Source organism: Anolis sagrei, chromosome 3 (genome assembly GCF_037176765.1).
Source record: "Anolis sagrei isolate rAnoSag1 chromosome 3, rAnoSag1.mat, whole genome shotgun sequence".
NCBI classification, from domain to species: Eukaryota; Metazoa; Chordata; class Lepidosauria; order Squamata; family Dactyloidae; genus Anolis; species Anolis sagrei.
The window spans coordinates 183,952,501-183,967,634 of record NC_090023.1 but is presented as its reverse complement, the minus strand read 5'-3'; the positions used below and the strand labels follow the sequence as shown (position 1 = coordinate 183,967,634).

At 40.7% G+C, this 15,134-nt stretch overlaps 1 protein-coding gene across 1 annotated transcript in view; it reads right to left on the bottom strand.

Annotated features, from left to right (window-relative positions):
* The window catches only part of ASAH2 (N-acylsphingosine amidohydrolase 2), a gene marked incomplete at its 5' end in the record, with an annotated part of 75,951 nt that overhangs the window by 48,781 nt on the left and 12,036 nt on the right, over positions 1-15,134 (bottom strand). The window contains one exon of the mRNA XM_060768758.2: positions 6,064-6,198. Within this exon, the coding sequence (XP_060624741.2) occupies positions 6,064-6,198 (135 nt within the window). The remainder of the gene's footprint in view (positions 1-6,063; positions 6,199-15,134) is intronic.

Below are 15,134 nucleotides of genomic sequence, written 5' to 3'. Positions count from 1 at the left end.
CAAATGATTTTTGGATTTGTAGGAATGAAACGTGGAGGCAGTGACAGACTTTGTATTTCTTGGTGCAAAGATTACTGCAAGACGCTTACTTCTTGGGAGGAGAGCAATGTCTCGATAAAATAGTGAAGAGTAGAGACATCACACTGGTAATGAAGATTTGCATAGTTAAAGCAATGGCATTCCCCATAGTCACCTACGGATGTGAGAGCTGGACCTCAGGGAAGGCTGAGCGAAGGAAGATAGATGCTTTTGAACTGTGGTGTTGGAGGAAAGTTCTGAGAGTGCCTTGGACCGCGAGAAGATCCAACCAGTCCATACTTCAGGATATAAAGCTCGATTGCTCATTGGAAGGAAGGATATTAGAGACAAAGTTGAAGTACTTTGGCCACATCTTGAGAAGACAGGAAAGCTTAGAGAATACAATTATGCTGGGGAAAATGGAAGGAAAAAGGAAGAGGGGCCGACCGAGGGCAAGATGGATGGATGGTATCCTTGAAGTGAGTGGATTGACCTTGAAGGAGCTGGGGGTGGTGATGGCTGACAGGGAGCTCTGGTGTGGGCTGGTCCATGAGGTCACGAAGATTCGGAAACGACTGAATGAATGAACAACAACAACATGAATGGGTATTTGATCTGTCTTGATTTGACATGCTCTTTTATTTGGTATGCATCTAGCTCATTGTTTATTGTTTCCTGCCTGGTAGCCTTCTCACTAGGTTAGTCATTGGTGCAAAGGGCACGAGGGAGGCCATTCCATTCATGAGGTGCATGGAATGGCCTTCCCTTTAAAGTTCCCATTGGAGCCCACATTGCTGTCATTTCAGCAATAAGCAAAAGCATGGGATAAGATCAGAGGCTAAGATATGTAACTTAACAATGATGGATTTACATCGCTGACAAGATATGCAGCAATGCTACAAATTGTGGTGAATGCACAAGGGGCACTACACAAAATGTCTACCAGGACATGTTGCACGTTGGGAAACGCTGCAAATTAGGACACACCGAGTATCGGGACATGTGGCCACATCACTGACTCTGCTTGCACAATAGTCTTGACTGCAAATATGTATCCCTGCATCCTCTCCTGAGAATAAAACAGTTGCACAATCACACAATCCAACTTTATGCGATCGTAAGTTGTTTTACAATGGCGTAACTTCCCAACAGGATATCAGTAATGCTTGTTAATAAAAGCCTTGTGGGGCTTAACTGGTTTTATACAAACCCTCACATGTACATGTTTTTAATTGTTTTAAGTGCTTTCGCTGATTTACATATTTCTTTGTTTAACTTACAAAATGGTTTAATACGTTTTCAACCTTCTAAAACACATTGCCTGGCATCCTGTGTCAGTTAACTAAAAAACATTATCAGACGGGCAGGGGTAAAGTGAGGAGCAGTGAGGGAAATCGTCAGGCAGAGGAGGGAACTGTTGGAGTCCGTTCCTTACTTATTTATTTATTGTATCAGAAGCGAACCAAGGGTACAGTTATAATTAAACCCCATAGCTTGTCCCCCCCTGTACCTCCCACCAGTTAAATCACTTGGGTTATCCTATCCTGTCCTATGTCCCCTGTTTTTATCTGCACACTTTGGCACAGCTCATTCTGATTAATTCCGTATCCCCAATCTTATTTTACTTCATACCCAGTGTTACTAGGGTTGAATGAAAACTAATGCCTCCACCTTCGTAACTCCTCAACTGATGGCAGTACTGGTATGTGGCAGGCACTGGCTTGTTCAGTAGACTCTCCTCTACAGTTACAATTTGGTGGAAAGCCTTAGCATTGAACGGTTGTGCAGTTAAAGTGCGAATATAGAACCCTGCGCAGACAGTTGGTCAATGCGATTTAAGCAACGTGCAGTTATTGAATTCTTGACAGCAGAAGGTGTCACCTCAACATCTTTAAACAGACTCGCCCAACGACACACAATACTCACATCAACTCAATCACCATAAACAGCTTGCATTCTTTGATGAATCTCCCTTGGGGTGACACCTTCTGCTGTCAAGAATTCAATGACTGCACGTTGCTTAAGTCACATTGACCAACTGTCTGCACAGGGTTCCATACTTTGCACTTTCACAACACAACCGTTCAATGCTAAGGCTTTCCATCTGTTGAGGAGTTACGAAGATGGAGGCATTACTTTTCATTCAACCCTCGTCTATCCTGTTATGTTAATTTCCTTTTATTGTTTGTATGTTATTGTTTTATTGCTGTATTCAATTTCAATTTTTACTGTGATTTAAATTTTAATTATTATTTGCTCCATGTATTTTACTTGTTTATTGTATTTGTTGGGCTTGGCCTCATGTTAGCCGCCCCGAGTCCCTGAGGGGAGATGGTGGCGGGGTATAAATAAATTTAATCAAACTCACACCCCTCTCCCCCCGAATCAAAATCCTGGCTACGGGCCTGTATCTGACATTCAGTGGCCCCTTTGATCAAGTACTAATCAGTGTCTTGATCAAAGGGGCCACTGAATGTCAGATACAGGCCCTTATTTGGTATTCGTTATACCTTTGGCACTATTTTCATGATCTAAACTTCTGCCCCCTTTTCCCCCAGCCTACTTTACTGAGCACCAGTTGTGTAGGAAGAAAGAGATCCTTTCTGTTGGCAATTAAAGCATGGGTAAACTATAATTTCATCACGTTTGGGGCATTTCAGATATGAAAATTAGGACTTGTTTGAGCAATAGCAGAATGTACGGTAGTTGAGATAGTAAATGGTATTAATGAGGAAGAAACATAACTTAGAAGAAACCGCAACAATTTGCTTTTGCCTGAACCTACTGGAAAGGGCAAAGTTCTGTCTTCTTTTTTTTTCTGTTCCCTGCTGTGTTGAGTGCAAGCTACATTTGCGCTACAAATTCAGTTTGCAGCAACTGAAGAAAGCTAAGGACAAAGAGGGAAAGTGGGAGGAGGAGAAAGAAGCTGAGACATTTTAAAGCAGTTGGGAAAGTGGCATGATCAAGGATTAATCAGAATTGTCTTCTCTAAAATGGGATAGCTGAACGGTATCTTGCAAAGGCCAGTGAACACTTCCTGTATAATTTCCCACAGAATTTGTAAAATTGGTCTACAATTTCTTGGTCTTTTGAGTATATTTTTCTTCATTTATAATCTATACAATGCATTGTTCATATTTCTTTGTTTTAATTTTCTTCGACAGCCACTTCCCCGGTTTGTTCGCATTCTGGAAGTGATCTTTGTCTGACATATATCAGTTATTTCGCCATCTGATCTAGCTCCAAGAACTTTCTTTCTTTGTTTAGAAGTTGTAATTCCACTTTAAGTTTTTCATTTTTTGGTTATTTCTTTCGATTTTTCTCTGTCTCCTCTATATTATAGTTAATTTCTTTCATCTTCTTTGAAATATATCTCCTTTCTCTCTTTTTTGAGGGAGATTTTAAGGGAGATAAAAGAGAGAAATCTATATAAATAAAAATGTAATGTTTGTGGGATTAACGTAACTCAAAAACCACTGGAACAATTGATACCAGATTTGGACAGAAGGCACCTATCAGGCCAACGAGTGACCATCACTCATAAAAACACAGAAAAACACAGTGTTTTTATGCCAAAAAACAAAAATTACATTGCAACGCATGTGCAAAACCATACACACATATGTAAACACACATATATACACATATACACAGTTACATACACACACATGTACACATATACACACGGAAAACGCATATACACAAACTGGGCCACAGCAATGTGTGGCAGGGGACGCCTACTCTATATAAATAAAAATGTAATGTTAGTTTGTGGGATAACGTAACTCAAAAACAACGAGACTAATTGACACCAAATTTGAACACAAGACACCTGTTGGGCCAATGAGTGACCATCACCCATAAAAACACTGAAAAATACAATGGAAGAGACTTAATATAATATAATATGTGTATACATGTAATATTTATAATATTATAATGTGATACAATATACTAATATACTAATATATAATGTGATACAATACTAATAAAAATAATAATACAATATTATAATTATATATTTTATATTACGTGTAATATTACTAATAATATTATAGTATAATGGTGTAGTACAATATAGTAATATATAATACTAATATTATGTTATGGTAATAATATAATATATTGTATTTACATATTACTTGAAAGCTGCTCTGAGTCACCTTCGGGGTGAGAAGGGCGGCATATAAATGTTGTAAATCTATATAAATAAAAATGTAATGTCCATTTGTGGGATTAGCATAACTCAAAAACCACTGGACGAAATGACACCAAATTTGGACATGATACACCTATCAGGCCAACAATGGAAGAGACTTTAAAAGCCAAAAACAAAAAAAATACATTACAACACAACATATGTGGAAAACCACATAAACACAAACACACATACACACACACACACATATATACACACACATATACATATATATACACACACAAAACACATATATACAGACTGGGCCACAGCATCACGTGGCAGGGGATGGCTAGTCTATATAAATAAAAATGTAATGTTCGCTTGTGGGATTAACATAACTCAAAAACCACTGGACGAATTGACACCAAATTTAGACACAATACACATATCAGGCCAATGAGTGACCATCACTCATAAAAACACTAAAAAACACAGCAGAAGAGACTTAAAAAGCCAAAAAAACAAAAAATACATTGCAACACATGTTCAAAACCATGTATATATACGTAAACACACATATACACAAATATATACACACATATACACACAAAAAACCTGACATATACACAGACTTGGTCACAGCAACGCATGGCAGGAGATGGCTAGAGTATAATATACTCAAGCAATGGCCTCCAGGCTCTGCTGCCCAGCCTTGAACACATTATAAGCCAAGGGAAGCTTTTTCAGCTCAAAAAAAAGGCTGAAAAACTCATCTTATCTTCGAGTATATACATTACTTTCAAAGTAAGTACAATCCAACTAAACTGGAAATAACATTTTCAAACAAGGAACATTTTTTAACAAATTTTGTAGCATAGTATTGTCGAAGGTTTTCATGGCCGGAATCACTGGGCTGTTGTAGGTTTTGTCAGGCTGCATGGCCATGGTCTAGAGGCATTTTCTCCTGACGTTTCGCCTGCATCTATGGCAAGCATCCTCAGAGGTGGTGAGGTCTGTTGGAACTAGCTAGCTCCAGCAGACAAGAGTCCTTTGTCTCACCCTGGTCATTCCACAGATATATAAACCCTTTTTCCTAGTTCCAACAGACCTCACTACCTCTGAGGATGCTTGCCATAGATGCAGGCGAAACGTCAGTAGAGAATGCCTCTAGACCATGGACATACAGCCCGAAAAAATCTACAACAACACATTTGTAGCATAGTGTTAGAGGGCAATACAACAAGACATGGAGAAGATAAGCTCCACTGACATATACAATATAACTCCCAAATCCATAGAACCAATACCAGAAGTTTCACCTATTCATATCCAACAAAATACAATATTAACTTGAGTCTAGTGCTCATCTTTTTTGGCTAAATTACATCGCTAAAATTGAGGTGTGTATTAGATTTGATGGCACATTAGACTTACATATGCATGGTTGGACAAGAGATCCAAGCTGGGGACAGAGGAAGGAGAAAAGGCTGGTGGCAAGGAGGTCGGGTGGAAGGGCATAGATTCCCAACAGCTTTTTGTGGCCATCACTGTCTTGCATGATATTTGACAGTGGATCCTTTTTTTAAGGTAATACATTCCTTCAAAACTGTGGTGTGCATTACATTTGATGGTACATTATACTAAAGTAAATATGGTATTTCCGAGGTCTTCCAGGTGATTCTACAGTATGCTTCTGGTTACAACAGAGTTTTGCTGGAGGATCTAGCATATTTCTAGACAAGTTACATCTAAGATATTTTCTAGCAGGAATTGTCATTTCAATAGGGTTCGCTATTATCCATGGGTAAGTTCAGGAAGTGTCCCCTGTGGTTACAGAACTCATACAGTGGATACAATTGTACAATTAGTTTTATAACACAAATATGAGAAAACATAACACTTACCAGCCTTGGTGTTGTTAGGGAGAAAGAGGAACACCAGCAAAGTCACAAGTCCTGTTGCCAACATCACAATAGGGATAATGATAATAGCTAGTTTTGAAGCTGTTGACAAGGACTTACTCATTTGAGGCAGAACATCTATAAGAGAAGGAAATAAGGAAGTTGTGACATCCCAAAAACATCTTGATCTTTGCAGATATGCTGGGGTATTTGCATAAGCAGGACAGAAGGAATATCCTTCGCAATTCACTGACAGTACCTTATGGGAAGATATTAGGTACCATCTCCAAATCATTATACCAATTATAGTAAAATATTTAGAGTTATTTTTTCAGGTGTGGTCTACAAAGCAATATATTTGCTTGCATGGAAATACTTAGGGAATACATTTGATTATCACTGTCAATGCCAAAACCCATTCAAACATGGTAAGCCAAAAATGACTGGAGATTCACTTCCTGGTCTTTAGCAGAGTTAATAAATATGACTTTCATTTGTTTTGGACTACCACGTCCAGTACCCTACAGTCAGCAAGGCTAGGATGGAACCTGAACTTTACCAAGCTGTTTTCGGGTTCCAGACCATTCTGCAAATATTTGTTTAGGGAGTAGTATTTAGGAATTTGAAATGATCCCATGACATTTTGGGAGGCATGTTGGAGTTTGGTCTAGTTAAAGATGATGCCAAAAGACAAGACTGTGAGTTTCCAGCCATCTTTGGTATTTGATTTCCCACACCCCATCTACATTGCCGTATAATGCAATTTCAGATGATTAACTGCATTTAAAGCTGCTAAAATGAGATCAGAGTACATAGATCAGATTGGGGTGCAGTGTAGGGGAGACGAGGATAGTTGATGCATATATCTACAGTTAAGCTACATTGGTTTTAAGTTGATAAATTCCTATATATTTGTATTCCATTTTAATAGGACCAGGCGTATGTTATATGTTGTATGCTGTGTTTGCACTGTCTGTTTTTGATAAGGCCAACTGGCTAATCAATAAAAATTGTTGTTGTTGATTAACTGCACTGAACTGGATTATATTAGTCTACTCTGTCCCAGCAGTGTGTTCACAGGCTGCCCTGAGAACACAGGTGACTACACATGTTCTCATTCAAGAAGCAGGTGACCGAGCAGAAGGAAGTCAGCGGCAGCCGGAAAACATTGCGTGATGGTAAGGGGACAAAGCGATGCACTTCCCCACAGTTTTCCCCACTGCCACACGGATTCCCCCACTACCCCACGGATTCCCCGTTGTCCCCAGCTCCATCTGATGAAGTCCTTAGTTAGGCCTATTTTTAATAGTATTGTTGAACAGCCAGAAACTAAATTTATTTGGCAATCCCCATTAGGACCAGTTAACAGAGGGTCTACTGTACATTAATAATAATAATAATAATAATAATAATAATAATTATTATTATTATTATTATTATTATTCCCAAATGTATACTCTGCAGGGAAGCAGATGAAACAATAGATCACATCCTCAGCTACTGCAAGAAGATCGTGCAGACAGACTGCAAGCAGAGGCATAACACCGTTGCTCAGATAATTCATTGGAACTTGTGCCACAAATACCAGCTGCCTGTGACAAAGAACTGGTGGGATCAGAAGCCTGAAAAAGTTACAGAAAATGAACACATCAAACTACTCTAGGACTTCCGAATTCAGACTGACAGAGTTCTGGAGCAAAATACTCCTGACCTCACGATCGTGTTAAAAAACAAAGTATGGATCATCGATGTTGCAATCCCAGGTGACAGCAGGATTGAAGAGAAACAACTAGAAAAGCTGACACAATATGAGGATTTAAAGATCCAACTGCGAAGACTCTGGCACAAGCTAGTAAAGATGGTCCCAGTGGTGATCAGCACACTGGGTGCAGTGCCTAAAGACCTTGGCCTGCATTTAAACACAATCGGCGCTGACAAAATTACCATCTGCCAGCTGCAGAAGGCCACCTTACTGGGATCTGCACGCATTATTCGCCAATACATCACACAGTCCTAGACACTTGGGAAGCGTCCAACGTGTGATCCAATAAAACATCCAGCAGAGTATCTGCTGTGAACTCATCTTGTGGTTTTTACTAAACACTTGGGAAGTGTCCAACGTGTGATCCAATACAACAGCCAGCAGAGTTATTTTGTCTGCTGTGGACTCATCTTGTTTTGTTTCTAACAACAACAACATCAACTTTATTTTTATATCCTGCCATCTCCCTGAAGGAACTTGAGATGGCTTACAGACGGCATAAAGTGCCTAAAAACAACATAAACAGTAAGCACAATATAGAATACAATATAATAAAACACATGCATATATAAAACATCAACTCAGATTCAGTCAAACTGTGGCCCTCTAACCGTAGCTGTAAATTCCTGTAAATATGGCCAAGTTGTAAACATTAAGAATGAAATAAGTGCCAGCTGCAGTAATGGAGAGAGGTTATGGGATAAAGTGCAGGATGTGTGACTACTACGCAGGACAACTAGGGAGTAAATATTCTCAAGGGCTTGATTGAAGAGCCATGTCTTCAAGTTCCTACAAAAGGAGGACAGTGTGGGGACTGTCTAATCTCCCTGGGAAGGGAGTTCCAAAGCTATGGGACCGCCACCGAGAAAGCCCCCCCTCTCTGATCCCCACCTACCAAGCTTGTGACATTGATTTGTAGATGGCACCTAAAAACAATGAATGTTTATGGATGTTTGGAGGTTGCTCCTTAACTGTTTGATCTGTTGTGAAAATTCCTAAATTCTAATGCATCTCAATTGTGTTCTTCTTTTTAAGAATGTTTTCAGGCCATGGAGGGCTGATTACGCACATGGCCTTCATAAAGCACAACCTGTTAGTGATGCAATAACTACTATCAGAAATTGCATACTTGGGGCGATTCCTTGATAAATTATGTTCTATCAGTTAAAGGCAAGAGATAGCTAAGCACAATCAATTCTCACCTTACCCTTGAACTTGTGAGTTTCTGGCATTTACAGCATTTTGGTTGCAAAGTTCAGAAACACATAGATATCTAGGCTACCCACAATTAAATTGTTCACATGAGATCACAAGAGTGCACAACATGATAAGGTCCCCAATGTAAACTTCACTTGGCAGTTAGCAGCATCATTATTTATTATTTATTTACAGTATTTATATTCCGCCCTTCTCACCCCGCAGGGGACTCAGGGCGGATTTCAATGTACACATATATGGCAAACATTCAATGCCAAAGACACACAACACATATAGACAGACAGTCAGAGGCTATTTAACTTTTCTGGCCGCCAGGGAATTGTCGCTTTCATCGTCCACCTGCGACACTGATGAAGTACTTCCGCATTCCCTGCATGCTTTGCTGGAGTGCTTTTGCTGGAGTCTTTTTTATGGCCTCGTAAATTAGTTAAATTAGCCTCCCCACGCATAAGTGGTACCTAATTTTCCTACTTGACAGATGCAACTGTCTTTCGGGTTGCAAAGGTCGACAACAAGCTACACAATTGGACAGAAGCTCACTCTGACCTGGGCTGGCTTTGAATTCATGACCTTTCGGTCAGAAGTGATCTTAATGTGGGAAATAGTATGTACATATTTTACTATGTTTTACTACATGTTTTGAGGCCTTTGTATTGGTAAATTATCCCTGAATCAAGGGGGATTAAAGGACACATTCCACATGGTTTTGTACACATACCCTCCAACCATCCAGCAGGGCAGCCCCAATTAATCCTGCCATCTCACTTTTTTTCAGCTGTTTCTAAAAACTCCCTTTCTCTGCCAACCCCCCCCCCCCCAAAAAAACCCCATTATTTTCAAAGTACTTCCATTGCAGTAAACTAAGAGCAAAACTAGTTTGCACATGGTTAATTCAGCAAGAAGGAGAGGGGAAGGCAGAATCACGTCTTGCCCACTGGGATCAAACTAAAAGGAAACTAGTGCAATCTCTCCTATCTTGTGTGTTATTTCTCAATAATTTTGCAATCTTAACTACCCAATAGTGCTTTGCCACACATGTCCCAGTTTTCACGTGCAAAATTTTGGAGGGGATGGAATGTGGCATATCTTCTCTTAATCAATATACTTAGTGTAGTTCATGAAAATACTGAACTTCTGTTCCTGCCCATTGAACATCTAGGCCAGGGGTCCTCAAACTTTTTAAACAGAGGGCCAGGTTACAGTCCCTCAAACTGTTTGACGGCTGGATTATAATTTGAAAAAAAATGAATGAATTCCCATGCACACTGCACATATCTTATTTGTAGTGCAAAAATACTTAAAAACAATACAATAATTAAAATGAATAACATTTTATTAGTATTTCGGTGAGAAGTGTTGGCCTGCTTTTGGCTGATAAGATAGGATTGTTGTTGTTGCGGTGGCTTTCAAGTCGTTTCAGACTTAGGTTGACCCTGAGCGAAGGCCGGGTAAATGACCTTGGAGGGCCGTATCCAGCCCCCGGGCTTTAGTTTGAGGACCTCTGATCTAGGCAATGTAGTGATATATAGCTACAGAGCTAGCTTTATACAACTCTTTGTGCTACTGACAATACGGCTGTTAAGTAGATTTGGTTGAGCAACCGAATCCAAAGGGTTCCTCTCCATTCAACCAATGGTTCTTCTTCATCCTGGGAGGAGGTGACTAGTGGAGAGGTTCTGTCCTAAACCCAGTGATGTTCAATATCTTTATTAAAGATTGGATGAAGGTTTTGAAGGTATGTTTATCAAGTTTGCAGATGACACCAGATTGGGAGAGATAATACTCTAGAAGACAGGATCAGAATTCAATAGAACCACAAGAGATAAGAGAGCTGGGCCAAAACAAACAAAATTATTTTCAACAAGGAGAAATGTAGGATGCTTCACTAAGGGCCTGATCACATGAGCTAAACTGTCCATCATATGATGGTCCTACATTGTGTGGAGGTCAGTGCACAACTGACCAACACACAGTTTTCACAGAGTGAGATTCCACTGGTGGCATAGTTTAACATGACAACTGTGGTTTCTCATCTGTTGCAGTTTTCTTCTGCCTTCACAGCAGTTGTAACTTGTACCATGTTATCCTCCGCCTGCTCCGTCATTGGGTCTTCGGACTGTGCTTGGTCTGGAATCTCCCCCGTGGCCTCTCCTGGGAGTGCATGACTTCAGTCGTTGTGCCCGCAGGTTCATTGGAACATGCAAGCTCCCTCACCACAAGGTGACAGTCCATCGAAGGGGGACTGTCATCTTGTTGACGGGAAGCTTCCCACCGGAGTGGAAATCATCTACTGGACAGACAGCAAGCTATTTAACCTCAGCAGACTGAAAGCCAAAACCAGATTACAACAATATCTGTTATAGAACTGAAGAATATTGATGACAACGTCATCTGTGCGCATTCAGAAGAAGACCTACAAGCCACTCTAAACACCTTCGCAGGAGCATAAGAAAAGCTCAGCCTGTCACTGAACATTGAGAAAACCAAAGTGCTCTTCCAGAAGTCACCAGCCAATCCCTCTACAAAATGCCAGAAATATAGCTTAATGGTGTAACATTAGAAAATGTTGACCATTTCCACTAACTTGGCAACCATCTTTCCACAAAAGTCAACATTGAAAATCCTGCAAATCTCTTGGGAAGGCAAGTGGACAAATGTCAGCGTGCTGGAAGAAGCAAAGACCACCAGCATTGAAGCGATGGTCCTCCGCCATCAACTCTGCTGGACTGGCCACATTGTCCGGATGCCTGACCACCATCTCCCAAAGCAGTTGCTCTATTCTGAACTCAAGAACAGAAAACAGAATGTTGGTGGGCAAGAAAAGAGATTTAAAGATGGGCTCAAAGCCAACCTTAAAAACTCTGGCATAGACATTGAGAACTGGGAAGCTCTGGCCCTTGAGAGCTCTAACTGGAGGTCAGCTGTGAGCAGCAGTGCTGTAGAATTTGAAGAGGCATGAATGAAGGGCAAAAGAGAGAAACATGCCAAGAGGAAGCTGCATCAAGCCAACCCCGACCTGAATCACCTTCCACTTGGAAACCAATGCCCTCACTGGAGGAGAAGATGCAGATCAAGCATAGGGCTCCACAGTCACCTACGGACCCACTGCCAGTACACTGTTGTTGGAAGACTATCCTACTCGGACAACGAGGGATTGCCTAAGTAAGTAAGGTCCTACATTACTTGCACCACGGATCCTGTCGGTTCCCATCCCCCAATGTCAAACTACTTCGAGTGTGGCTCTGTGGTGCAATTGAAGTAGGACTGTCACATGTCACAGCAACACTGGAGGCTTGCTGTGTTGCATAAGCAACAATGGGGAGAAGCCGGACAGCGGACACTTTCCCCATGGGATGGCATAAGGTGGAAGCCAGGCGATGTGCAGTGTGAGGCAATGAGTTCCCCACACTCCCGATGGGCCCTGATAGATTGACCACAATGTGTGGCAAATCACATAGTTAATGTGGTAAGATCCTTAGGAAGAAAAAACGAAAAGCACAGATACAAGACGGTTGACGCCTGGCTCAACAGCAGTATATGTGAAAGAGATCTTGGAGTCTGTTTAATTAGCCATCAGGAAAGACACATTAAGTAGGATATAAATTTGGTGACACTGTTCTTCTAAGTTGTAGACTTAGCAGTGCAAACTGGATTGCCATTAAATTGCATCACATAGTTTATTATTCACATAGTTTATTATATAAGTAATGCTAGTCCAAGGACCAGTCATTGCAAAGATAGGACCTAAACATATGCAGAAAACAGTAGAGGGCCTGATTCTGGCAGCCCAAGAACAAGCCATTCGAACCAATGCCATCAAAGCCAGAATTGAAAAGTCAACAACAGATCCCAAATGTAGACTCTGCAAGGAAGCAGATGCAACAATAGATCACATCCTCAGCTGCTGCAAGAAGATCGCGCAGACAGACTACAAGCAGAGGCATAACACCGTTGCCCAGATGATTCATTGGAACGTGTGCCACAAATACCATCTGCCTGCAACAAAGAAGTGGTGGGATCACAAGCCAGAAAAAGTTACAGAAAATGAACACGTCAAACTCCTCTGGAACTTCCAAATTCAGACAGAGTTCTGGAGCACAACGCTCCTGACCTCACAATCGTGTTAAAAAAAAAAGTATGGATTGTCAATGCCGCAGTCCCAGGTGACAGCAGGATTGCAGAGAAACAACAGGAAAAACTGACACAATATGAGGATTTAAAGATCGAACTGCAAAGACTCTGGCACAAACCAGTCAAGGTGGTCCCAGTTGTGATCGGCACACTGGGTGCAGTGCCTAAAGACCTCGGCCTGCACTTAAACACAATTGGCGCTGACAAAATTACCATCTGCCAGTTGCAGAAGGCCACCTTACTGGGATCTGCATGCATTATTCACTGATACATGACACAGTCCTAGACACTTGGGAAGTGTCTGACGTGTGATCCAATTCAACAGCCAGCAGAGTGTCTGCTGTGGACTCATCTTGTTATGTTTCAAATAATAATAATAATAATAATAATAATAATAATAATAATAACCTTAACGGGGGCTTTTTCAGCGTAAAAAAAGGATTGAAAAACTCGGCTTATATTTGAGTATATATTGTAACGATCTGAGTAGATCAGGGATACTATTAAATTTTTTCGCTACTGAACAAGAGGGCTCTTTGGCTTTTCAACAGCATGTAGTACAGAAGAATTTGAAGCCACAATCCCAAGTTTACATGGTTCCCCAATCTCTTTCAACACCATTATTCTATTATTCCATGTGGTTTTTACTCTGTCTGAGTGACACCTTTTATGGAGTCAGGTTAAGCAGATGTAATAAATCTTTATCTGAACTGTTAAAGGAAGATAATACAAGAAAATCAAGTCACCCAAATATGTCGTTCTGACCTTTGCAGAAATAGAGTTATCAGATCGAACTTTCATAATTGGGTTCATTCCATCATAATTCACAAAGATCTATCTCCTGTACAAAACACTGTATTACAGTTTAAAGGCAGAGATAAACATGTATATTTAGGGCGGGGGGGGGGGGGGGAGTAGAAAAAAAACTCAAAGTAGTTTTGGTGCATTAATATTGCACAGCTATTGTCTTGCCCCTTCTTTGTGGATTGCATTTTCTTCAAAGAAAAGAATGAAGGAAGTGTATTTTCTCAGAAGACTGGTGGACAATGTTTGAGTTGCAAAATATTTCATGGTTGTGTGCAAAATTCCAGAGTGAAATGGGATGTTGAAATTGTATTATTAACTTTAAAGGGGCCTTTTAGTATCCTATAAATTTCACTAAAGGTAAAGGTAAAGGTAGTCCCCTGACATTAAGTCCAGTCATGTCTGACTCTGGGGTGTGGTGCTCATCTCCATTTCTAAGCCGAAGAGCCAGCGTTTTCCGTAGACACCTCCAAGGTCATGTGGCCAGCATGACTGCATGGAGCGCCGTTACCTTCCCGCCGGAGCGGTACCTATTGATCTACTCACATTTGCATGTTTTCGAACTGCTAGGTTGGCAGAAGCTAGGGCTGACAGCGGAAGCTCACGCCGCTCCCCGGAATCGAACCTGCGACCTTTCGATCAACAAGCTCAGCAGCTCAGTGCTTTAACCCACTGCGCCACTGGGGGCCCTAAATTTCACTAGACTGTCAAAATGTTACATAGTTTGAAGTCCTGCAATGAGTCCTGCTTTCAAGGAAATCTATGCTGTTGGAGGCAGAGTCCTTTTTAGAATGGGAAAAAGAAGTAGAAAAAAGGTATAAACTTCCATACAATTATATAATAGTGCACAGAATGCCCAAGATTCAAACAATGCATTCTGAACAGCTGAGGAAGTGGATTATAACCCAAGAAAGTCCATGTAGAAATAAATTTGTTAGCGCTTATCCAAACTGGAACTGGCACAAATTTCCTCACCAATATTTAATGTCAGTTTCTTCCTCACCAAACTAAAATCTGGGCATTAGTCTGACATCATTTTCACTGCTATAACTCAATGGTATTAATTCTTGGAAGTTGTATTTTCACAATGTCTGCCAGAGTGCCAGTGTCTCACCAAACTACAGGAATCAATTCGACCTCACTTACACTGCCATCTATA